At 47.7% G+C, this 25,438-nt stretch overlaps 1 protein-coding gene across 2 annotated transcripts; it reads left to right on the top strand.

The window, feature by feature from the left end:
- The first annotated feature begins 1,566 nt into the window (after positions 1–1,566).
- Positions 1,567–23,621, top strand: LOC128278327 (sensory neuron membrane protein 2). Of its 2 annotated transcripts, XM_053017037.1 has the most exons (10): positions 1,567–1,709; positions 2,339–2,827; positions 12,197–12,354; positions 12,416–12,563; positions 13,169–13,303; positions 15,693–15,947; positions 16,028–16,257; positions 16,329–16,528; positions 22,694–22,812; positions 22,890–23,621. In XM_053017037.1, exons 2-10 carry the CDS (start codon positions 2,717–2,719, stop codon positions 23,238–23,240), a joined length of 1,707 nt encoding a protein of 568 aa, XP_052872997.1. In that variant the 5' UTR covers positions 1,567–1,709; positions 2,339–2,716; the 3' UTR covers positions 23,241–23,621. The 2 variants fall into 2 exon arrangements, with proteins under 2 accessions (XP_052872997.1, XP_052872998.1); XM_053017038.1 differs by lacking the exon at positions 13,169–13,303.
- Positions 23,622–25,438: the final 1,817 nt, after the last annotated feature.

Below are 25,438 nucleotides of genomic sequence, written 5' to 3'. Positions count from 1 at the left end.
AAATCGTAACATTAGCCCAAGAAAAAGGATCGCAACCATCAACCACAGCAACAATGAAATAAAATCAAATTGATAAGAAAACAGAAAAAAAATCATACTGTCTTTTAAATTGAAAATGAGTCTAAAATTCCGAAACTATGGGAATCAGTTATGCACGTTTAAGAAACAATCAATTTTTCTTTGCCAATAATTCTTATAATAATAATTTCTTTTGCGTTCGTTTGCAAAACTCATTACGAAGTAGCTAAAATTGTGTCCACGAGTGTCCGGCAAAAGTTTTCCGTAAGCAGTGAAGCGCCTCAATGTAGGCAATATGCTGTGCTTACGTGCCATAAGAACTATTTTTTATGGTATTTATGGTAAATGATTTCACTATTTTCAAACCAAAAACTTCAGTATTTAGATACTTTGAGTTTGTATTTGTTTAAAAAAAGATTTTAATAAATAAAATAAATCATCATCTAACACGAGGATCAATAACAATACGTCGCATATTGTTGTAAAAATGAACAGATTTTTTATCAGTCAACAGTCCTTCACTTAAAAATTTATTTTTAAGATAAATACAACTTTAATCAGATAAGTGTTTTGTATCTTTCAAAAAGCAATACAAATACAATAGCTTGATTTGCCTCGGAGTACCCTGCAACATGAACCCAACTGCAGCCATGCGAATCGTTCATTCAAGAATCCTACGCGTGGCGCCCACAGCCGACGTCAAACCAAAACAGCTGATTCGTGCAGCGGTATTTTGGCCGCGAGAAGCATCTGAACATTTTAAGGTTCCAACGAAGTGGAAAACGCCAATTTGCACTTGACTTCGGGCAGCACACGCACCCGGAAAACGTTCTTATGAGGTAGCTTCCGGATCGTTTCCGGCCGGCAATTGACATCTTCGAACGAAGACGAGCGGGCGCCTTGAAATTGTGTTGTTTGGTTGAGTAACTTCCAAAAGGACACTTTTAAATGGCGTGCGATGGTGGCTTTTAATCGGTAGCTTCCTCGTTCCGAACAGGAACCAAACGAAACCACCTTCTGGTGCTGAATATTTTTTGCGTCAAACGCACGTCACAGTAATCCAAATTGAATTTCCCGCCAACGGACATCGATAGAGCTTTTCCCTTCGAAAAGCTTTTGCTCCTTTCAATCCGATCCTTTAATGCTCATCAAGGGGGAGAAATGAGAGAGGGAGAGCACGAGAGAGCGAGAAAGCACACACGATACACGTGACACGAGTGGGCAAATAAAAACGAGACCACACTTATCAAGCGACCGATCTAATAACAGCACCACAACAAACGGTGACCGGTGGCCGAAAGCGGCCCGGCAATGAGTTCGCCTTGAAGGAAGGCGCTTCTGGGTGTTCGTGGCTTCGTGGCTGGCCGTCACCGTGACGCGGCGCGCACACGAGGTAACACGAACACGGCCGGTCGACGTAGCCGGTGCCCCCCGCCGGCCAGATGGGAGGGGATAACGCTGGCCAACGCTGCGGTTTTTGCTGTTCCGACACCGCTCTAACTATAGGCGAGCCACCGCCGTCCGCGAGTAGTTCAGTTGCCCAACGGACGCGGACCGCGATTGACCTAAAAGCGCCGAGGGCCGAGATTCACTCTGACACGCCGCCTGCGGTTTCGGACTTGTAGTGTTCCGTTTTTTTTGCTCCTTCGTCTCTCCGTCTAAGACCGGCTGTGGAACACCTGCGGCTCTAGGTGTGTGTTGTCCGTGATTAAAGATTGATAGTTTAAAGCCACCCAGAGCATTGCGCCAACGACCCGAGCGCACTAAAGTGTCGCATGTGTGTGATGGGCACTAGCTTCTGGATTAATTAGGACTCGCGCCGCGCCCGTTCAAGGTCTCCCTGTGGCGGTGGAAACTAGGAAATGTGGTGCACGAATTATTTATCAACCAAGCAACGCAACGCCGAGGTGCATCACAAGCCGATTGGGGTCTTATTTGTTGGCCTCGTGCAGAAAAACGGTCGCGTTTGCTATAGTGGATTGAATTAGCGCAACAGTATCGTCCTCCGGCGGCGGCGGCGTAGCTACCAATTCGGCTGTGGGGGGCTCGCCGGAGCCGTGGCTTCTTTCGAAACACGTTTCGGCATTCCATTCCAATTCGGGGCCGAGACTTCCCACAAAGACAAAAAAGCTACATCGGCGAAAAGAGTCGCAGCGCCGGTGACAGGAGATTAAGGCGAATGCGTGACACGCACGCGGCGCGGAGGTTGCCGTGTGCCGTGTTTCAAAAGCTGCCAATCTGCCGATTGATTCGTGTTGCTGGTGGCTCCCGTTGGTTTGCTGTTTGTGTAAATATTGTTTTCTGGTGATTGTATTTTCAGCCCCTTCGACAGCGAAATGTGCGACTCCCGATAGGTCCGTGTGTCGTGATGCTTGTTTGCTTGTTTCTTGAATCTCCATCCACGAGCGAGACTTCATCGTATTAAAAGTGCAATCGGTGCGACTGTTGTGTGTGTTTTGGGTTTTGAGTGTTGTAATCTCCTCGTGAAGAGAGAGAAGTGAAAGAGAGAGGGTGTGATAGAGGGCGGCAGTGTTGAAAGTCCGGCCACAACTAAACCGATCGCCACGATCGTGCGGGTCCGCGAGTAAGTGAGGGATTCCACCAGACGCCTTCCGCAACTGCCTTCGCAAGGATTGCAAGACGGTGGCGAGCAGCGTGGTTGTGGCCGTGTCGCGGGTAAACGGTGTCACGCCTCACGATGGTGCAATGGACGCTGATCTGGGCCGGCATCGGTGCCTTGATGGCAGCATCCGGAGTGCTACTTGGCTGGGTCGTCTTTCCGCAGGCAGTGCACGAGAAAATCATCGAGGTAAGTGTGATCGCGAGTTTCCGGCTCTCCAGCATCGATCGTCGATCAACGAACAGTGTGTTGAATAACAGCATCTTCATAATGCATCTCGAGCCTGGGTTTTTGGGATCATAATAAAACACCATCCATTTCCACATTCCAATGTCGGGAGGGGTCCCCGGGGTCCCCGGGGTTCCAGACGCACGGCCAGCGATCATCATCGTTTAATTTATTGCTTTTGGCTCAGCGACACGAAACGTTTCGATGGTGTAGGTTGGGCCACAAAAAATCAAACCTCAAGCTACGAGATAATTTGCATACTTCGGTGAGCTCCCAAATGGCGGGTCGAAAATTGCCCATTTACGAACGAATGTCATCATGCGCTTTTTGGGAGTTGTGATGATGAGAACTCGCACAACAACAACAACAACAAAACCGATCCCTGTTCCCGCGCCGTGCCCCGCTGCCCCGCACGCACAAAACATCATATTAATGTGAGCGGAGGGCCCATTAGGAGGGGATCCCGGTGTCCCGCGCAATGACAACATACCTTTAACCTCGCCCCGGGGCACGTTCTGAGCTTCCTGCTTTTGTTGTCGGTCGTGATGATAAAAATTTCCCCACGTCCATTGCCCGGCAGGCGCACGCGACGCGGTGATCAGATACCGCACACACTTGTTGCGGAGTACTCCCATTCCGTACGGTTCCCCCGGACGCCGGACAAAACCGGATCTGTCCGATGTGCCCGTGTAGGGCACAGATCTGATCTTTACTCCCGCACATCGGGGCTGCATCTACAACGAAACGGTTCATTAGCGTACGGGACGGCCTTAAACGATCGCCAAGGGAACGGTGAAAACCCTGAAGCCTTCGCCAGTTCCCAGCCGTGTGGAGTGGAGCTTACAAATCGTTGCGTTTGTGGCCCAAAATCAAACAACCCACTAATGACTCGGTCACGCTCTCAACGTCGGCAGTGTAGTGGTCGTACGAAAGGGGTTTTACATAATTTCGCTGCCACTCGGGGCATCACTTCAGGAAGAGGAAAATGAAAGAATCGTAGCCCACCGGGAAGCGCATCATCTCGGCCGTGGCCAGACCATCCAGGCGTTGTGCTTCTCCACAACTTAGCTCACTTTCAGCCAGTCTGCCGAATCTACCGAAAAAAACAACGCGGCACGATGCGTGGCGAGCGAACAAAAAGGGCAATCGACCATAAGGGGTTCCTTTCAGATTTGAAGAGGAGCCCCTTCGCTCTAGTAGTTGCGTAACGCTCAACACGTCATTCAGGTGGTCAGTATTCAATTATAACTTCGATGACGGTGCGATTAACCCACGAAAGACCTGCTTCGGGACTCGCAACGCTTTATGGAGGTATTTGTGAATTAAATTGGCAACACGACCGGGCGTGACTGAAATGGACTGAACTTCACGGTTAGATGAATCGAGAAAAAAACAAGTGGACTAAATTATTTTTTTCTATCTTAACTATCGGGTTCGTCGCTACTCTTCGTGTGGTGGCCAGGTATTGAGGGTTCGAGCGTAACTTTAGTTCAATGTGTGATCTTTCTATTCGCACTTCACCAGTTGCTTTACTTTGTGACGAATTTTCTTCGCTCGCGAAGATTCCGCAGTCGGACAACGTGCCTTGCAAACCATAACACACCAAAGTAAATCGCCAAGCCACGATGGTTGTTCTAACTCTCAGACTCGGCGTTCTGTTTGTTTTGCTTCACTTGCTCGTTACGTAAAAGCGCCCGTTGGAGATTGTAAGATTTCATAGAACACAATATAACCGGGCGCTGAGTCACACAGTATTTGCGGTTAAACTATTCCCATTCGGTTCCTAGCGCGCGTTGTAATTGACGTCAACGATAGGACTTTTTAGCAGCGCCATTGTTTCCCTCAACCTTGGACCCTTGATCCGACCGATCGGACGAAGATCGGTGCTTTTTTGCGGGCGTTTAATTCCTAAGGAAACTTTCCGACACTTCCTGCTTCGATAGGAAGCGATTGAAGCTGTAGCGCGATCGCCATGCTGTGTTATATCTTTAATTGTGGCTTGTGTTGCGTGAAAACGGTTTGAGTGAAACACAATTATCACTACCGCACCCACTTGGCGGGCCAATTATCCTCAACAGCCTCAGCCCGGTGAATCGTGTTGGATGAGTAACATATCGAATGATGTTCAGGTACGGCATAGAGTATCAGCTGAAACGTCTCAGTGAGGCTCACGGGTACATAAAGGACTGGCATTGTTTTGGGGGCAGCGAAATGGATGCGGAAAAAAGGAAGCTTTCGCCATGAACTTCCTCGCGCTAGGGCACTCAAATTTGTTGACACCGACCACAGGGCTTTCACTAGTTGACAAACCTAGGCATAATGGAATTGATTCAACGTCCCGCAGTGGTCACGTGTAGGTTAGTGACTGAAGTTCAAGACCATTTCCGGAGTTCCACGAGCATGGGTCGGTTTTTTGCATTGCAGATTACATCCCACTTACAGCTCTTTGGCATCGTTCAAGATCATGACCCGTCTGTTGTCGTTGTCATTATTTGGCTTGCATATTATTCCGACGAACTATAATTTGTCACTATGGCTTAGAAGCGCACAGGCCACGCTGCGACGTCCAACTTATAGTACTAATTAAAAGCACTTTTATGGTACTTCCCTCTCAGAATGCTTGTATTCGACCTTAACCTTGACTGCACAATCGACATGAAATGAGTGTTTTGCTAATTAAGTCAATCATCACTCTTGCGTCGCTGCCAAGCTGTTTTTAATAGTGTGAAACGGGAACGCTATCCTTTGTAAAACACACGATTCACTCGACAAAAAAACTGTTATTAAGTGACCCAAAAATCTATGATCAATCACTCAACGCTCATCGCTTCCAGCGATCCTATTTAACTTCACCGCAGGCACTTCTTTCGTGGCTTTGTTGCCGTGGCGGTGAGCTCACTTCTCCCCCCAGACTCCAACGGCCGTGCCGAAAAGCCGTGCTGCTCTCCACACCCGCCGGTCAGTGACCTAGGGTGGCCAAATGTTAAAACTGGCCGTACGATTTAGGTTATCTTTTCTCTCTCTCGTCAAAAGCGCACTCACGGCGCCACGGCCCTGATGAGCCGAGTGAATCATCTCTAAGAAAGATTTTCATCACGCTGGTAAATGATTTGAAAGCATAAAACTCTTATTTGTGAAGCTAAGCCTTGTGGCCACGATAAATAGGTTACCAGAATCGTTCGCCGCAACCAATGCCGTAGTTTAATCTATTGGTTCCGAAGGTGCTGATGCCGGAAGATCGAGTCAAGAGGCACGCCGAGAGTAATGCGGACATCAATCACCGTTACTGCTATTGTGTTGATCGAGTGCATCTTACTGCATCGATAAAATATCTTCGCGGTTTGATACGAACAGTGTTCCCTGGATAAAGAATGCCTTTGTACTAAAAGTTCACAAACACAGCGCTTCCAACATACTGAAAGCAAGTTACTAACTTCGTAACGCTCAAGCCTCGGGAGTTTTGGTTCAAAATATTCAAATTTTAAACAAAAGACTTCAACGTCAAACTGTATTACAAAACACCAAGAGACGAACCCCACAACTCTGCCCATTTGGCCCATCATATGCTGGCATTTCATCCATCACGAGGTCTTCTTATGCCCCTTTCTTTTCGTTGTTCGTTGCTGCCAGCACCACATTTGTAGTGAGGGCGCGCACGATTCGCCGATCGGTCGCTGGCCGTGAAAGGGAAAGAAAAAGGAAAAGTTGTTCTACCACTGCGCAGAGCGCATGAGCGATTTGCATGTATGTTTTGTGCACTTGTGGTTGTGCGTGAAGTACTGCTTCGACATCGAACCACCCGGTGAACCGTCCACTTGACGGTCGCTTGGTATAAAACTGAAAGTACCTTATGTTGAAGGGTTGGTTCTGGCTAATCAGCCAGTTCGTTGCACAATTCTGGCAAGTATGCGGACCCCTTACAATTAACTCTCGCTGTTCAATCAACCAACGGTCGGTCAGGTGTGCGAGTAGAAATCCAGACTTCTTTGGGCGCTCGGTTCGCACTTCCTTGGGTTTGACAACTAGGATTCGGTTGATTCCGTGAGGCTACCTTCCATAAATTGCAACTCTTCTGCTGTCAACACTGCAGCAGAGGTTATTTAAACGACGATTCTTCATTTTGCAAAAGGTTGATGGAGTTTTGCGGTCGTTCCATCACACGACGATACCCATCAGCATCAGGTTTATTATTGCCGGTTTCCCATCCGAACCGCTGTGGCGGAGTCAACGTCTTAGTTTGCCTACTGGATTGAGACAACGATACCTTGCTAGGCGCTGTTCGCTGTTTACGTCCATCAGACGCCACAATCGACTATTAAAGTGAGTGGTTATAGGACTGGTTTGTATCCAGTTTGTACAGCTATTGTGTTTCCGCCTGCAGAAAAAAAACTCCAAAAACATGGAGCTGACGCAAAGATAAACGAACGAAGAACTGACCTAATAACGCCGGCCGGTTGCACACAAATTGCACAGATCTTTACGATGTACTGCTGCTGTCAACACCCTTGAAAGGTTAAGACAGCTTTTTAGTGTTTCATGGGGTTACTCTTTTTCATAAAGCTCGAAATTTAATGGTCCGCTTTATGGGAGGATTTTTCATTTTTATAGACATACGCAGGCTTTGCTTAGAATAAGCCACGTCACACAGCGGCTCTCCGGGAATAGGAGAAAGACCTCCGCCCAACGGCATTTAGGTCGCCATAACGATACAAATAAACATACTTACCGCCCATGCAAACACACACGGCGAGGACCGCTGAGCGTGCACAACGTGCGATCGTGCACACGCAATTTATGCTTACTTTCCACGTCCGGACCAAGTTCGCGGATGGTCGATTGTTTTTCCAGTGTGCGGATTGTTTTATTACACCGCCGGTCAGTTCATTCGACGATGAGTGAGAAAAACGAAAACGACGCCGTTGCTGAAACCTCGAACTGGACTATTCTTTCATAGGCGTGCGGAGGGATGGCTACGAACCTGCGACGATATTCGCCCGACGAAATCCAACCAACAATCGCATCGCAACATTGCCGCAATCGGGCGGGCGTCTGTGTGACACGGCGCCGACGTGACGGCGTTAAGGTATATTGATCGCGGGCCGCTCGAAGGCGATGCGTTATGCGACTCGCCAAACCTTGACCGGCTTGACCGATGAGGAATACCAAACGGTTTGTTCTCCAAAGCTTGATCGAACGGCCGACCAATACGCCAAACATTGCCGACCGGCTTCTGCCAAGGCAACCGCCACCGTGCCACCGCCGTTTAATGTTGGCGTTGACGCCTTCGACGGTGCGTCTTAATCGATTTTGCGTGGCATTGTTAGCATAGATGCACTGTCACCTCGCGTTTTAATCCGGTGCTCATTAATATGTCTCCTTAAGGCTCGCGAAACCACATTATGTGATTGGCACGGGCTCTATCCCACAGGGTCATCGTATCGTTGGTGTTTTAGTCTGTAATTTGATACATAAAGAAGGGTTGTTTTCGAAGTTGATTCGACACACAGCGTTTGCTTCATGTGTGACAAAAAATATTGATCATTTCTGTGCGACGATCACCGGTTCAGAAATGCTAACTTTCTATTCACGAGAACCGGTGGCATGGGATGGCCGCGATCGTTTCTCCAGATTGAATACTAACCGGTTCGACCACCCGATCGAAGCAGAAAATATTAAAATGAGGAAAAAAATATTAATTCACGTCATGTCAAGAAATATCCCTTACGAAACGAGGCCGGAATAAAATGTCGCGTTACGTGTGTTACTTTCATCGTGTCGCTTTCTTATCCTCTGAGGCAGTTGACATCACAATTTTTTGGACCTTAGAGATGGTCTGTTCGTTTAATAGTGTACAACCCATATATACGTTACAGTAAATTCGATTACGTTATGAGAGTTCCTACTTGAGCATTCTAGATACACATCCTGGTCGTCCAACGCCGACAGCATTTATTTAAAATGGTTTCGTTTCACTCATGGGAAGCCTAGATCACAATAATCGTGGGAAAAGATTTTGAGAGATGAACCAAGTATCAACTCCTGATGCGATCATTCAATCGGTTTGCTTCTCACATTTATCATGTTTTAAGATACCGAAACGGATATATCTTGAAACGTAGTGTGAAAATAAATCACACGAAATTCCCTCGAATGGAAACGGAACTGTTGCATAAGATTACACACACTACCGTGCTAGTAACTTACTCAACTGAAACCAAACAAGGCAGTTTAGTTAGTGTAACGAATTCAATTACCTTAGCTGTACTTGTTAAAAGTGGAGCAAATGCAGGGAGCTTAGTTTCGTAGTTCGGACGTAATGACAGGCCATCATCGATTGGATTTGCATCGCAGTTCCGCCGGCATTAAACAATGGAAATGAAATGCTTACGATTCTGGCCTAACCGTGACAGCGTTCCACAGCCTCCAGACTCAAACACGACAGCAACAGCCGCAGCCAAAGAAGCAACGACAAAGAGATGAAGAAAACTTTCCACCAGAAAGTGTCCAAGCATCTGTGTTCGGTGAAGCAATTCAGTGGAGCAATAGCGATCGTCAATAGCGAGTGTCTTCGAGTCCAGGGAGCAAACGAGCGCTTCCAACTTTCCCGTGTATTGGCGGAAGAAGGACGGTCGGGAAAAGTGGTCAATTTCCTTCCCATCCGCAGGCAGTGGACTTTCCTGCCCGGACAGCAACTCTCGCCATGCCGCAATTATGCGCGTAACGATGTCCACCGGCTCGCAACCTGGATGTTGCAACGAGTTGCGATTGTTATCCCCTTTGGGCAGGAAAGAAAATCAACCGCATTTCTCCCGAAGACACTTTAAGTACTGTACGGACTTCGAAGTCACAAACTCTGGCACTAAGCTGGAATACTATTCAATACCATGTTGGCGACGCATTCAGAGCTACAAAAAAAAACAAAAAAATGAACCGGTAGTTTCTGAAATGTCGTAAAATTCGAAAGGCTGCTTCCGAATAGAGGCTTCACGGTGCAATTGAGCAATACAGCACATGGGAACACGTTAAACGTTTCTGCTTTGGGACCAGTAGAAAATCGCTTCGGTAGAGATACCCCACCGGAATAGAAGTTGTAAACTGAATGGTGCCATCATTATAAAGCGATCAATTCGTTCGAAGAATACCTTCCATGAGCTCTGAGAACCACATAAAGCTCGTATGCTTCGACGTAACCGTTTTTGGAGGTTTTAAAACTGAAAGTTGTTTTATTTTCCGGCCAAACTGTCGGTGTCCCTGAAGATTCAATAGCAGAATGCGTTTCGAAAGTACTTTCCTGATGCCCGAGATTGTAGATCTACGCTGACTATCAGAGCCTCGTTTTGTCCATATTTCCTTTCAGGTGCTTCACCTCGTCCAAAATCGGTGTCTTTGCTTAACGGTACGGTATTTGCTTTGCTCTTCGGAAGCTGCGTTAGGTTACCGTTGAAGCGTGATGGTTGATGCCCAGTTTAACACTTTATTTAACACCACTATGACACGACGTGAGCATCGTGTAGAGCTATTGGTGGCATATTTCTCATTTGAAATAACAAGATGTAGCTTTGGGAAGATGAAACTTGCCACAAACGAAGTCTCTTCCCACTTTTCAAAGTCGTTACTTATTATTCCATTACAATATTACTTTTGTCTACTCTATCGTTCGTCGCGCTGACGTCGATTATCTTTCAGAATTCTCGGGATATATTACCATAATTTATTACGGATTATGTCACCACAACTCAGGGTTTAAAAGACGTCAAACACTTGCTCCGCCAATTTTGTTATGTACCATTCAAACATTCTGTTCTGTTGCTCTGTTTGCTAGCAGTCGAGTGGCCGACTATACGTCATTTGCGCAGAACGGCGTAACTTTCGAATTCGTGTCCATAAGAAACTATGACTGTGACAAACGAAGATTGCGACTTTTGATTCCAGAAAGGGCAGACGTTAATCAATCAATTATTTAAAAACGTCGTTCCGTGATTGTCTCAGTGAAATTTCGTTGGTGTTTTCTTTTATTATCTCATAATGATGATTTGTTGTCACACGTACTAGCAGCTTGCCAGCATATTTACACACAACACACAAGTTGATCAATTTCTATAGAACTTCCCAGTGAGGCAGGGTCAGATGTATTAATAATTTAATCGAATCTATGATCATTATCGGCCAACACGTATGACACCAGTAATCCTTGAATAATCACTTAGAAAATCTAGCACCGAGAGAAACGCGTTGTTCCAACGCGATAGCTGTCGTCCTTGTACCCCCAAAATACCGGCGTCCCCTAGTTTTAACCCTGGCCGCCTTCTGAAGGAAAATTACTCTACTTCCGTGAGAATATACAATTAAATCGTTTCCTTTTGCCATGACCGCTTTATCAGTGCATCATGGGTTGATTTGATCACACCGAATCGTCGATTTGTTGCCCACCATTCGGTGACGATAATAATCATTTTAGTAGTCGAAAGGACGAAGGACCCATATGGGCCGTTTGAATGATGGGTTCATTCATTGACACTGCGTGACTCTTCGAACACACAGCATACGTGAGTACAGAATATTCCACGTCACTATTCGTGCCCTGCTGCTACTTTTACGCGCCGAAAGACCATTGCACTGTGGAGCAGAGAGTGGCCAATAAGCGAGAATATTATTTTTCTGATTGGTTTATGATTTAATTACTTCAATTGTTGTTGTGGTTGACTCCAATCTTTCGAACCGTAACTCCAATCTTTCGAAAATTCATAACAATAAAACTGCATTGTTTTCCCACTGTGCGCTATCTTGTGAGTACAATCGCGCCTAAAGGTAGACAATTTGCCGAGCACATCGAACGGCAGCGCTTCTTCACGAACATTATTACATTACAGTAGTGGTCATAAGTGGAAGATTTGTTCCAATAATATTTCAAAATCAATTCATCTAGCTTGGTTGCTAATATGAAAACCTTTATTTTTGTACAAAAACTATCGTCTTTCTAGCACTACTACTTATCCACTCATTACTTACCGGATTGCTGTAATTATTACTATTTGTCAAAATCTTATCGAGGTCAATTCACTCAAATTTCCGCAAGTGGAAACCATTTAATTGTAATCTGGCACGACAATGGCTCATTTCCTACACTAAGAGAGTCAGGGTCGAAGCGAGTTGCTTTTTGGGTGGGTCGCAGCGATGGCTCCTATCGACCCTCCGGATTTCTGCGTAAGGCCCCCCTAATGGAGGCCATCGATTTTTTACATTCAACACACTTGCTTGACCTTACGCCCATTTTCGAGATGATGATGGTAACGATTGTGTTCCGTTTTCTTCTTTCCTTTTTATTTCCAGAACACAGAACTACGCCAAGGGACGGAACAGTTCAAGCGCTTTGAGGCACTGCCACAACCGCTGGACTTTAAGGTCTACATTTTCAACGTCACCAACCCGTACGAAGTGATGCAAGGGCGGCGGCCGAAGGTGGTCGAAGTGGGACCTTACGTTTATTTGTAAGTAGTGCGTGCTTCCGATTAATCAGGGCCCTATTACAGCGACTAACGGTTGTTTCAGTCAATACCGGCAAAAGGATAACGTACGGTTCAGCAGAGACCGGTCGAAGGTACACTTCACCCAGCAGCAAATTTACGTCTTCGATGCGGAATCATCTTATCCTTTGACGGACAACGACGAGCTGACGGTTTTGAATATGCATATGAACGTGAGTGTGTGCAAGACGGCTTTAATACTAATGCTTGATAACCAAATGAAGGCCCGTGTCGTAATCTTCCGCTGTCGGCATTTATCCAAATGTAACTTCAGGAAGAGACACTCTATGTATAAACAGACCACCAAATCACAGACTATCCAATAACATGAAAGGGAACAACCACATCTACAATTACACACACACAGTCTCTCTCTCTCTATTTATCCTTTCCTATTTCCGCAATGTGTGGGATATCGTTGGCACAATAGTATTCCCACGTAGGTGGACACAATCTGGATTAATCCTCATCCTTTCCTCGATCCCACAGCTACACTCGTACACAGTTTGTGAATCGCGTAAATTGATTTGCCCACTACCAACAGTGACAGACCGTACACAACACCAGCCATGTTGCTCTTTCTCTTTATTTATCTAGTTGATTCCTTTTATCAAATTTTCCATCAGTTCTGTCATCTTATATGCCACAATCGAGAGCAACTTGCCACTTGTCACACTCTGTCTTCTTACTCGATTGTTACTTGTTCTTTCTCTTTCTCTCGCTCCGGTTTTTTCCTCCTTTTCCTACTTCTGAAATTGTGTCTCTCTTCTGTTTTCAGAGCATTTTACAAATAATCGATAACCAAGCGAAGGAAACGATCACCAATTTTCGTTCCGACGTTAACAATACGCTCGAGAAAATTCCCGTGGTTAGAGTCATTAAAAGGATCATCGAGCGCACCACGCCGATCCAAGTAATGCTCAGCACGATCAGCTGCTTCCACTATTTTCTTCCGTTTTACTTGTCTCGCTTTACGCATCCCCCATTTCGTCGTGCACCGGATACGGTGGGCCGTTCATTAAACGTTCTCGACACCGGTTAGTTGTGGTGCTAGTGGTACTGACTTTTGTCATTAATCTTACCGTTGGCCCTTCTGCCGGAAATCGGATGGGTAAACACTAGGGTGTGGAGTACTCTTATGATACTTCCTGTGAGGTTGCCAAACGCTATAGTTCACGCTCCTGGACGATCGTGTGTTGGCATCCAATGCATTTAGAACGCTCAAGTTGAACTGGTTTCGCAGTTTCTGGAGTTTGGTTGTTATCACTTTCGCTCTAGTGTTTATTTCTTTCTAATTTTATCGTTTTCTCTCTCATTCACGTCTACTTCGCTCCATCTTTCATCATCATGTATCGTAACTATATTACGGTTCGGATCATTCGACGATCATTGGGGCAAAGGGATCCTCGGCAAAGCACCAACCAACTCCGTAGCGCCATTTTGCTTCCGTTTGTGTGCGCTTTCTGTGTTTTTGTACTTTTCGGGTTGTGTTACGATTTTCGTGGTGTTCTCTGGCGTAGTTGTTCTTGTTGTAGTGCCTGTATGTGTGTGTGGTTTCCTGTGTGCATAATCCATCACGGTTCGGACGGTGGCGGACTAATGGTGCTCTTTCGTCCCCTTAGCCATCCCTTACGTCCAAATCTCGGTGGAGACTACCGGATTGCCATCACCCATTTATCTTCTTGTTCATGTTCATTGATCAAACCCCGCCAAGTCATCCGTTTCCCAATCAACCGTCTCGTTCAAGTCACCCAATGTTTGGCCATTCAATGTCCAACGATCGTGATGGCAAACGCGATGCCCAGTCGAAATCACACACAAAACACTAGGTTCCACACAACACACAATGTGCGGCAGAAGAAACCACGACCAACGGCTGCGTTGTTGAGTTTGCAAAGACTCTTCAGCCGAAAAGGTTTTGATCAACAAACAACGCTTTGGAAGCTGTGGCGTAAGTGACCATATTCTTCGTTGTGTCGCGCAGACATCTTACGTTCAATTTCCGTTGTTGTTTCAATTTGGTTCAATCTTTTCTTTGAAATTTTCTGAAATTTTCTTGTAACTCGAAGAAGGTGCTCCTTGGGCCGAAAAGTTGTGGCAAAATCCACTCTGGTGGGTCGTTGGTAAGATTAACAGGAAGCGTTCGTTGCTCCCATTTAATGTCAGCAGTGAAGGTGACCAACGACGCAGAAGCAAGACGCCAAAACTTGTTTGGCCAATCCGACGATTGTACTCACAACCGGTGCCCGGTTTGCCCGGCGTTGGCAAATACCTCTGTATGGCGAGCCAAAGCTTCAAGATAAACACGAAACGTTTCAGACAGTGTATTTCGATTTTGTCTGCAGGACATTTACTTGCGTCGCTGAGGGTCTCGAATTCAGTTAAAGTGTAATGTGAAACCGTAAAGAAGCCGCCACGGCGCCTGCCTGTTCCGTGTAATATTTCACTTTGACAGGTTCGTGGTCGATTTGAATAATCAAAGAGTTACCAACCAAGTTATACTCCGAAAAGGTTACACTTGGCATTGATACGAAAAACAATATTATTTAAATTATATGAGACACATCCATTCGTAAGTTCGGTAACACTTGTTACAGTTCTAAGTTTGTAGAGAAGTTAAAATATATATAACATCTCTCAATTGAGTTTTAATTTTCAATAACATTGAAATATCCTTTCGTAAAATAAACACAAAGCGTCGGCAAGCGGACAGATCGTTTGCATTTTCTACGTGATCATTCTTACCATTCACCAGTGTACGAGTACCTTCCTGATATGATCCTCACGCCCTTACACCCCAGTACCTCGCATCCCCATACTCATAGCTTATTGATCGAACGTATCAATCAAACATGCTGGTAAATTAGTCTCTAACCTCGCTAACGAGCTAATCATCTCTAACGCTTGAAGGACTCCTCTCCCAAATTGGGCCCATACTAAAAATAAATATTTAGTACAAATAAGCACTCGATCATTGCTAACCATGTGTGCGTAATCCGACGTTCCTTCGCGATTGCCGCGGCCGAACCATTCATTTCTCTGTTTAATTCACACCATTTATCATCCGAATGTTCTTGCATTTTTTTTCTTCACTTTTTTTTCTGCACGCCGCTACCGGTTCGCGCTTCGCGAAATCGTTGAAATTGTTGCCAAAAACCACAACCCTTGTCTTGCGAACACTTGATTTCACAATCGCCTCCCGGCCGGTCGGCAACTACACGTTGTAATAAAATTTGCCAATTAACGTTCAATTCAAACATTGACACGAACACTCATGCCACATGCGCGGTTGACTTGGGCAGTCAATTTTGCAAATCGCCGAAGACGAAACGTACGACAGTTTGCGGCTGATCAACGTTGAGCTGAACCGTATTTTTGGCCGACCGGACACAATGTTCCTGCGGACCACGCCAAAGCAGTTCCTGTTCGATGGCGTGCCGTTCTGCGTGAACGTGATCGGCATCGCGAAGGCGATCTGCAAGGAAATCGAGAAGCGAAACACGAAAACCATCCGCACCATGCCGGACGGTAGTTTGCGATTTTCCTTCTTCAGTCATGTGAGTGCGCCGAGCCCAGAGAGAGAGAGAGAGTAACGGGAAGCTGTGTGGCTATAGCGCCTTCCGGTGTTTGCTTGTAGAAAAATATGACCGACGATGGAACGTTTACGATCAACACCGGCATCAAGGATCCGGCGCGGACGCAAATGATCGAACTGTGGAACGGCAAGACAACGCTGGACGTGTGGAACAATCGCAGCAGCGGGCTGACGTCGGTTTGCAACAAAATCCACGGCACCGACGGCTCCGGCTATCCACCGTTCCGGACGAACGTCGAACGGATGACCATCTTCAGCACCGATATCTGCCGGTAGGATCGGCACAGAATCAAATGTCCTTACAGACGCCTGGTAAAAACGAGGGTAAACTTTCTTTCCGCAGGACCGTTGACATCAAGCTGACCGGGACGTCGTCCTACGAAGGCATCCCTGCGTTGCGGTACGAGATCGACAACAACTTCTTGCACGATGTTGGGCCCGAGTACGGGAACGAGTGCTATTGCGTGAACAAAATTCCCAAATCCATCGTCAAAGCCAACGGCTGCCTTTACCGGGGAGCGCTCGATCTGTCCAACTGTTTCGGTGAGTAGAACCCAGCCAGAACCCGATCGTGGTCCGTTTTGCGGGATACAATGTTTAGAATGCGCCATTTTATAGCTATGAGTCACGCAGCATGGGCAGGCCATAAAAATCGGTCAGCTCTCATCTGATACCTGAGGCCTTATTGAGTTGTTACGAAACCATTATTCTTTACGGGCGCACTTTTCCTTACGCTTTGTTAACAACATCAAGGCGGTGGTCTGCGGTTGTTGTTGCTTCAACCTCGAACAATACCCACCATCAACAATATTGATGAGCAACTCCCCCCAGAGCCGATAGCGAGATAAGTCCGATAAGCCTTTGGTGTTAATTTTATGCGTATTGAACCTGCGAAACTGGTCGGCAGCAGTCGAGGAGCATTATTATAGCCTCCGGGCTGGAAATTGAGTCACGGCCGACCGACGTTTGAGAACAGATGTTTTATGAGTGTGTTATGAGTAACAGAACAAGTTAATAAGATGGGCCAGTATCGCCGATCACGGGCCAACACCTCAAACTCGATCGACACCCCAGGGCGTGTCGTGCCTGGGGGTGAGTAGTGAAAGATCAGCTCTCGAGAGAATGATTCACGCAATCGATAGAGGAAGGCCGAGAGGCCGGTATCTCCGGTGAACGGGGTGAACGTCTAATCGGACGCTTCTGATCGGCCATTTTCTCACACGCGCGCTCCTGGGTCGTAATGCGCCATTACAGGTTGCCGTGGGAGTTATGAAACGCGACGAAAAGTCGCTTTGTTTGCCCCGCTGGCGGCCTGTTTGTGTTTGTCCTGTGCTCTGAGCAAACAGCCAGGCCTCCCCCCCCATCCATGGCATTAATGATCGTCTGGGTTGATTGATACGCAGCTGGAAAGGTCGAAGGCTGTCCACTGGCATCGCGACGCTCAGGCATGATTGAAAATCAATTAAGGCAGCATTGAGCATTGAGCGGATCCCAAAACTGACACTGGCAGAGGTTTGTCGAGGATTTCCATGGACCCTAGTTCCAACCAAACTAAAATAATGTAAAGACTCCAGACTCTTTCCACCAGACTTACCGTGCCGGGGAAAATCCCCCAGCGAGCGATGTGGCCACCGTAAATAGGTGCCATATTATGCAAATAGTTCCTAAAACCTCAGATCGGAAATATTTCGAATACCAGAAATTCTTGGTTGCGCCATACGCGCCATGAATCGCTTCGGATGCCCGGGGCCCCTATTTCTTCCGTAAGTCCTTGAAATTGATTTAGTAATAACGAAAAAGAGCGTTATTCCTCGAACCTCAAGCTACGTGTGTCTGAAAACAAACACTCATCGCCGACCAGGAAGTCCAAACAGCGTTCGTCCGGTCGCGTCGTTTGAAATGAGCGGTCCGGAATGCCTCAAAAATGGAAGGAAAATGTCCGAAACGGTATCTCTCGGGAGAAGAATGATGGGCTACGCGTTTGGAATGATTTATTGGATTTACTTATCAGATAGAACAAAAAAAAAGGCTAATTATAAGGACCAGGAACCATGTGCTGAACACGTGTGTGTAAGCTTTACCCACTTTGGAACCATCGATTGAAGCTCTCTCGACGGCCGGTAGTCGTTGAAGGCAGTGGCGTGGTGGTAGTCGCGGTTGTCGAGCCGCGATCGGTGGTCGCCCGTAGCCGGGAGGCGAACGGTTTAAAGGTGTACACCGGCTTGGCAGTGGGATTGGCCGTCGGCCGTCGGCCAAAGTGGTACAGGTAGAATTCGTACAAATTCGTGGTGGTTTTCATGGCCGAAGTAGATGGCACCACCGTCGTGGGCAACGTCGTCCGGACTGTGGTTGTCGTTCCGATTCTGTCGAACCGATTCCTTGGCGTGGTACTGGACACTACCGGAGCAGCACTTGTCCGTGGCCTTGCCGTGGTGGTGGTGGTACGTCGCGTAGTCGTTCGAGTCCTTGGCGATGTAACGGTAGTGAACGGTGTTGTGACCATCGTGACTCCATCGGTGGTACCCTCCGGAAAGCATCCGTCAATGTAGTGATCCGAGCGTCCTTTACAGTACGGCCCATAGACAGCCCAAGCGTTGAAGCCATCGCCCGAGAGTCGCGTGTGCTCCTCGAAGATCGTCCGCATACACCCGATATCGTCCGTCAGATCGTTGTCCTCCAGGTCGGAACAGGGCAACCCACAAACCCAACCCTTGCCCGGTGGCGAACACCAGTAGATGTCGCTGATTTGGAACAGCCCATGATCCTCGCTCCCGTCGGCATTCAGACGTCCGATGGCCGACACATTGTAGCTCGATTCCCGGTGGGCGATACAAACCCAGGTCGCAATCTGTGCGAAAGGAAGCCCGTGCCGGTAGAGCAACTCCTGGGCCAGCTCGCACCGTTGGTAGATCTTGCCGCGCGGGAACTGTTTCGGTGGGCTGGCCGGACGCCGTGTAGTCGGCGGTGTGGGGATGATTGCATTTTCACCCTCCTCGAAGCAGCCGTCGAGCAGCGGGGTCGCCTTGTTATCCTTGCAGTGCGGTTGATACACCGCCCAGGCATTGTAACCATCTCCCGAAATCCGTTGATGTTCCTCGAAGATGTGCCGCATGCAAGCCAGATCATCTGCCAGCTCCGCATCCCTGAGCTGCTCACAGGCCACCCCACACACCCAACCACGGCCGGGGGGTGAGCACCAAAACTCATCGCTCAACTGAAACATCCCATGGTAGCGCACCCCTTCCGGTCCGTGTCCGATGGCGGACGAGTTGAAGTTCGATTGATACTTTGCGATGCAAACCCAGGTGGCCGTCTCGTCGAGCGAAAGGCCCTGGCGCAGGTGAAGCTCTTGGGCAAGCTCGCAACGATCAAACACTTTACCGGGTGCCGTCCTTGGCCGTGGTGGTGCCGTTACTGCTGGCCGGGGTAGCACGGTCGGAGGGGCCACCACACCACTGACTTCCGGTGCGGTATCTCCGAAGCACCCGCGAACAAACTCTTCCGAGCGGCCGAGGCAATAAGGTTTGTACACGGACCAGGCATTAAAGCCATCGCCCGAAAGACGCCGATGCTCGTCGTAGATCGTCCGAATGCACCGCACGTCGTCGGTGATGTCGGAATCTTTCAGCGCAGCGCACGTCACTCCACAAGCCCACCCATTGGCCGGTGGAGAGCACCAGTAGATGTCACTGATCTGGAACAACCCGTGATCACCGCTTCCGTCCGCGTTCAGTCGGCCCTCGGCCGAGGTATTGAAGCGACTTTCGTGGTAAGCGATACAAACCCAGGTTCCGATTTGTTCGCGCGGGAATCGGAACTTGTGCCGCAGATCGTTGGCCAACTCGCACCGATCGTACACTTTGCCGGCATCTTCCGGCCCTCGGCGTCCGCCGGGGGTCGTCGGAGCCACGATGCCCGGCCGAGGCTTGCTGGCCGTTGTGGGATGTTCCTCTGGTTCGGCACAGTTGTGCAAGAAGCTCGCAGCTTCCGGCCCCGCACAGTACGGACGGTACACCGTCCAGGCGTTGAATCCATCGCCCGAGATACGCCGATGCTCGTCGTGGATTGCCCGTACACAGCGGACATCGTCCGTGATGTCGTTGTCACGCATTGCCTCGCAGGTAACTCCGCACGCTTTGCCCGGTCTTCCGGAATCCGTCGAGCACCAGTACAGATCGCTGATCTGGAACAACCCGTGGTCACCGCTGCCGTCCGCATTCAGCCTACCCTCGGCCGACGTGTTGAAGCGGCTCTCGTGGTACGCGATGCAAACCCACGTCCCGATCTGTTCCGCCGGTAACCGATGGCGGTCCCGCAATTCGGTGGCCAACTCGCACCGCTCATACACCTTACCGGAGCGCGGCGGTGCAACGACAAGGTTGGCCGCCTTCTTTGCCTTGGCCCGCTTACGCTTAAAGTAGGCCTGTACCCGCATCACCTCTTCGTCGAGGCAATCGTCGAAGGGTATTTTGGCCGAGTCCATCCGGCACGCCGTCTTGTGGATGGGCCACGCGGCAAACCCATCGCCCAGCTCGCGACCGTACGCGGCGTGAATCTTGAGCATACACTCAATGTCATCGTCCAGGTCGCCGTCCAGCAGCGCACCACAGGCCGGAAGGGCGCAGATTGATCCGTAGGCCGCACAAGCGTACCGATCGATGATCTGAAACAGACCGTAGTATCCGCTGCCACCGAACCGCTTGAAGCGCAGATTGGTCGCGGAAGTGTTGTAGCCCGATCCGCGTTCCGCGATGCACAGCCAGTCACTGATCTGCGCTTCCGGCACGTGCCTTAGCGCCAGTTCGCGGGCCACCTCACACCTCGTCATCAGCGGTGGCGGGTCAGTGGCCACCACCGGGGGTCGACTGGCAACGGTGGCGATCGCCACGATCACCGCAAGCGTGGTCCTGGAGCCCCGGTGCATTTCAACGCGGCCCAACTTCACAGCAGCCTCACGACTCGCGATTCACTCATGATTCTTGTTTTTATGCTGCGAAACGAACAAAACAAACGCACACAAACAAGCGAGGCCCAGGGGGGGGATCAACACTCGGCGAGGTCAACGCAAAACGATCGACCGACGGCGGCGGCTGCGCAACATCAACTGACTCCGGTCGGGTCGGGCACGCAAGCATCGAGTCGCGAGTCGAACGGGGTTGAAACCAGTCTGCATGACGCCATTCGGTGAGATCCACTATAGGACAACTCGATGCAAAGTCAAGTCAGATATGTAAAAATAGAGCCGGTTAGCCGGTTGTCCTTTCGGGAGAGCGAGAATAGACTGTCCGACCGTTAAGTCCAGTGACTTAACTTCACGACCTACCCGTAGGCGAACGTACTGGGGTGTTCAATAAGTTCGTAGCCTCGATGACACAGGGCGCTGCTAGGAGTCCAATTTTTTATTTGTTATGTTGATACAATCTTCATATGAACGTATGTGAAGTTTAATTTCAGTCGGTCACTTAATTCTTTTTTTACAAGCCATTTAGTATCGGCGTGTCACATTATTTTTTACAATGGAAAAAATCACGTATCATAGAGTGATTGTATTTTCATTTTTGGAAGGTTTAAACGCAAAGGAAAATTATGAACGAATGGTGAAAGTATAAAAGGACTCTTCGCATTCAATTAGAGAGCTAAAAGGGGAGTTTCTGAGTTCAAACGTGGTCGTACTAGCTTTCAAGACGATCCATGTCAAAAACGTCAAAAAACAGACACAATACCTGAAATCGTATTGGAAAATCGTCGAATCACTTAAAGAGATTTAGTATAAAGCCTAGCCTTCTCATTGAGCAATATAACCAATACTTTGACTGAAGTTTTGGGTTCCTGAAAGCTGTTTGCGCAATGGGAACCGCATTCGCTCAAAATGGAACAATGCACCAGGTCACAAGAGCAATTTGAAAAAGGGCAAGGGCAAATCCATGAATTGAAGATTGAATTATTGGAGTATCCACCCTATTCACCAGATTTGGCCCCTAGCGACTTCCATCTGTTTTCAAATTTAAAAAAATCATGCTTTAAATGATGACGTCGTAACAGCTGCGGAAGCGTTTTTTGAAGCCCTTCCAGTTTCTTACTTCAGGGATGGAATTTATAAAATGGAGCCTCCTTGGAACAAGTTTATTGATGTTCAGGAAGCCCGTACTGAATAATAAAGTGTGTTTCAAGCCGTAAAAAAATATTTTTCTTCTCGAGGCTACGAACTTATTGAACTGCCTAGGATGCGAGACGATGGAGATGAGTGAGCGAAGCGCCAGATAAACGACTTCGACACGTCTTAATGAGCGTGGCAAACGGTTTATTGAATCACAAACGCTACAATGTGATTAATTAACTCGAACTGACACAGGGGTTCTGATTCTGCCCTTTTGGGAGGAAATATCGTTGATCATCCTGCTGATCTTGTGTCAGAAATTTGAAGCAAAGCGGACTTGTGCAGTAATTGAATCCAAGAATGGTGTACACGATCTTTACCGCCTTTTTAAGGTCAGTCACTAGATGCCAACGGATTGTTATGCAAAATAAGTGGCAATAAGCATTTCTAACGAGAGATGTCGTTGGCTCACTCGACTTTTATTGCTACCTCTGTCTTCCGTCAGCACCGGCAGATAAATGTTTAGTTTTCCAAGGACATTTTCGCAGTCAGTGCGACATCGATGAGCTGAGTGATTAATTGTACGTTTTATGCTCGGCCATCCGTTTCAGACGCACCGGTCGTGCTAACCCTTCCCCACATGCTCGGTGCCGCCGAGGAGTACACGGCGCTGATCGATGGCCTGGCGCCGGACCCTGAGCGCCATCAAATCTTCGTCGACGTGGAACCGGTAAGTAACCGATGGTGCCGATGCTGATAACGCCGTTGCGATGCTAAAAGCATTTCGAATCTACTCCGTCCCTGCAGTACACTGGAACGCCACTGAACGGAGGGAAGCGGGTGCAGTTCAATATGTTCCTGCGGAGAATCGATGCGATCAAGCTGACGGACCGGTTGCAGCCGACACTATTTCCGGTCATCTGGATCGACGAAGGAATTGCTCTGAACGAGGACATGGTGAAACTGATTGATGTTAGTTTGATGAAAGTGCTGAGCCTGTTGGACATCGTTCAGTGGGTTCTGATTGGGGTGGGACTAGCGCTCGTCGTTCTGATGCCAGTCGTGTACTTTGTGAAAAAACGGTGCCAAAAACCTGTTAGTCCGGCGGTAACGGCCACCACCAGCGCGGCCAGCCTGTCGACGGTGGGTAACAAATGACCGGTGCTCACGAGGCTCAGCCTTGGCTGACTGAGAAGCTGGCAGAGGATCGGCGGACAGGATCGCCCGAGTTCGCGGGACTGATGGACCGTTTTAAGGTGCCAACGATTGCGTGCGTCTGCGGTGCGTGCATGTGAGCAGTGTGAGTGCATGAGGATTTTGTACGTGTGAAAAGGAGCGAACGAATGCCGCGAATGAGAAACGTAATGCGCGCTTCCACCCCAAACCGAGTCAGAAACTGATACCGTCCATTTACGAACGGGTTGTGTAAGATAATGATTGCTTTTGAAATAGCTACCGCTATATTTGTTTACATTTGCGTACGAAACATGTGGCCTTTTCTTTTACCAACTACTAAATGTGATCCAGATTACTGTAAGAACAAACGAATGAATAAATCGAATGTTTTAAATTTATTTTTTTTTCTTAAAAATTAAATTGAGTGAATAACAAACGGCGGTTGAACGTTATTATACGACGCGCGCCCCGCAACGGACGGTTTAAATTCGAATTGGTTTGAGCAGCGACATCTACCGGGAATATTCAAAATGGCAGTTCACTTCACCTATTGTGAGAAAAACCGGAATGAGATGAGAATGAGAATTCCGAGAGAGCGAGAAAAATTTTCTCATTTGTCTAGGGTTGGTAACTGCCGATTGTTTATTTTCTGATGTGCTCTAGGATTCATACGAAAAATTAACTAGGTTTCATGCTCTAGGTTTCATTTTTGTACCTTAGCTTAATATGCTATTGGGTTCAATTTAGGTTTCTTTTATCAGATTTTAAACATCTTTCTAACCATACATCATTCTATACGTTGCAATATCTTAACTCGAGCTGTTTGCTGATAGGAACCATTCAGTTCACTGCTCCTTTACGAGGTCTGTAGAAAGAAAAGAAACAAAACTCTATCCTTCGATAATGAAATGGCCTTGAACCATTTAAGAACTACCTAATTTGAGCACACCGGTTCCGGATCAGATTATTCTAAGAAGGCAACCCTACCCACCTTCAGTTCCCTGCCGTACTCAACAAGAAAACAATGGCAATGGCAACATACAAATTAGGTACTGCTCCGCAACTCTCTAAGGCCGCAGATGATAACCATCACAGAACTGCACCTTCTTTTGCGGGCGTGCTGCGCGAAACTCAGTTGGAGTTCCGTTACCGTGGCCGACCGTGGCCGACAAACAGCCCCCTGGGTTGATGTATCATACAATTTTACATTCAATAAAAAATATTAAATTACTTGGTTGCCCCCTCCTAGCCGAGCCATTCGCTAGAGGGTGCCAGGGTACCGTTCGGGCTGCGCATCTCTTACCACATTTTCCGTTTGCAATGGGACAATAGTAGGACTTACGGAAGTTTGCTGGTTTTGCTATCATGCACCACCCTTCAATAGCAACAGTATAAAATTCATAAATGGCTCGGATGCTGGTGAAAGCATTAGTCCATCGTAACTGTAAGTAAATTATTCTTTCTATAGGATCGTTTCATTTTTACCTCATGATCAAAGTATTACACACTGGATATAAGCTTGAGTTCTTTAATTCTATAGAAATCCTTGTTTTTTTTCAGAACTATAAATCATTTTAATTTAATGACCTTTTATTTCAAAAGAATTTGGCAGCATCATAAACTATAAGAAATTTATTAAACTTGTCGGAATACGGCTTCATGCAATCAGCTTCTTTATTGCTGTCGGAAAAGTCATTGTAGATCGGAACCGGGTTGGGTAATTCATTGTAGATCATCGTAGGTTTGCGGGAGTGCACAAAACATTGTTTAGAATTTCAGTGCAACGGGAACATGCTTGAAACTAAACCCGGCCCAACTAACCACAACCCGCTTTAGGTGGTGTTCGGTTTCGCGAGCAAACGGCAAATCGGAGGTCCCTGTGGCGAATAGCGAACTGTTCACGAGCACGGGTCCTTCGGGGCATTTGCACTAATCCACCGCCTTATCGATCGTTTTCTATCTGTTGCGATTGTACATTTGAAGGATCAATCACGCGCCCCCGAAACCGCCACCGAATGCAACTTTGGCAGGCTGCAAAGTATCGTTTTACGTTGGGCGATTCGAACTGGTCCCGTTCCTGGCGCTACTGTAGGAAGGTTTTTTTGGGCTTTGGGATCCCTTCAAAATGCGAAGTTCGGAACATTACATTCATTAGGGTGTCATAATCTTGGGCCACCGGT

Source organism: Anopheles cruzii, chromosome 2 (assembly GCF_943734635.1).
Source record: "Anopheles cruzii chromosome 2, idAnoCruzAS_RS32_06, whole genome shotgun sequence".
Lineage (NCBI taxonomy): Eukaryota > Metazoa > Arthropoda > Insecta > Diptera > Culicidae > Anopheles > Anopheles cruzii.
Note: the sequence above shows the minus strand (reverse complement) of the source record. Positions and strands in the feature narration are given on the sequence as shown.

Excerpts from the sequence above, each read along its gene's own strand:
- LOC128278327 (XM_053017037.1), top strand. The coding sequence starts at position 2,717 with ATGGTGCAATGGACGCTGATCTGGGCCGGCATCGGTGCCTTGATGGCA. Across the intron at positions 12,564-13,168 it reads TTTTGAATATGCATATGAAC|AGCATTTTACAAATAATCGA; the intron begins GTGAGTGTGTGC and ends TTCTGTTTTCAG. Across the intron at positions 16,529-22,693 it reads CGATCTGTCCAACTGTTTCG|ACGCACCGGTCGTGCTAACC; the intron begins GTGAGTAGAACC and ends CATCCGTTTCAG.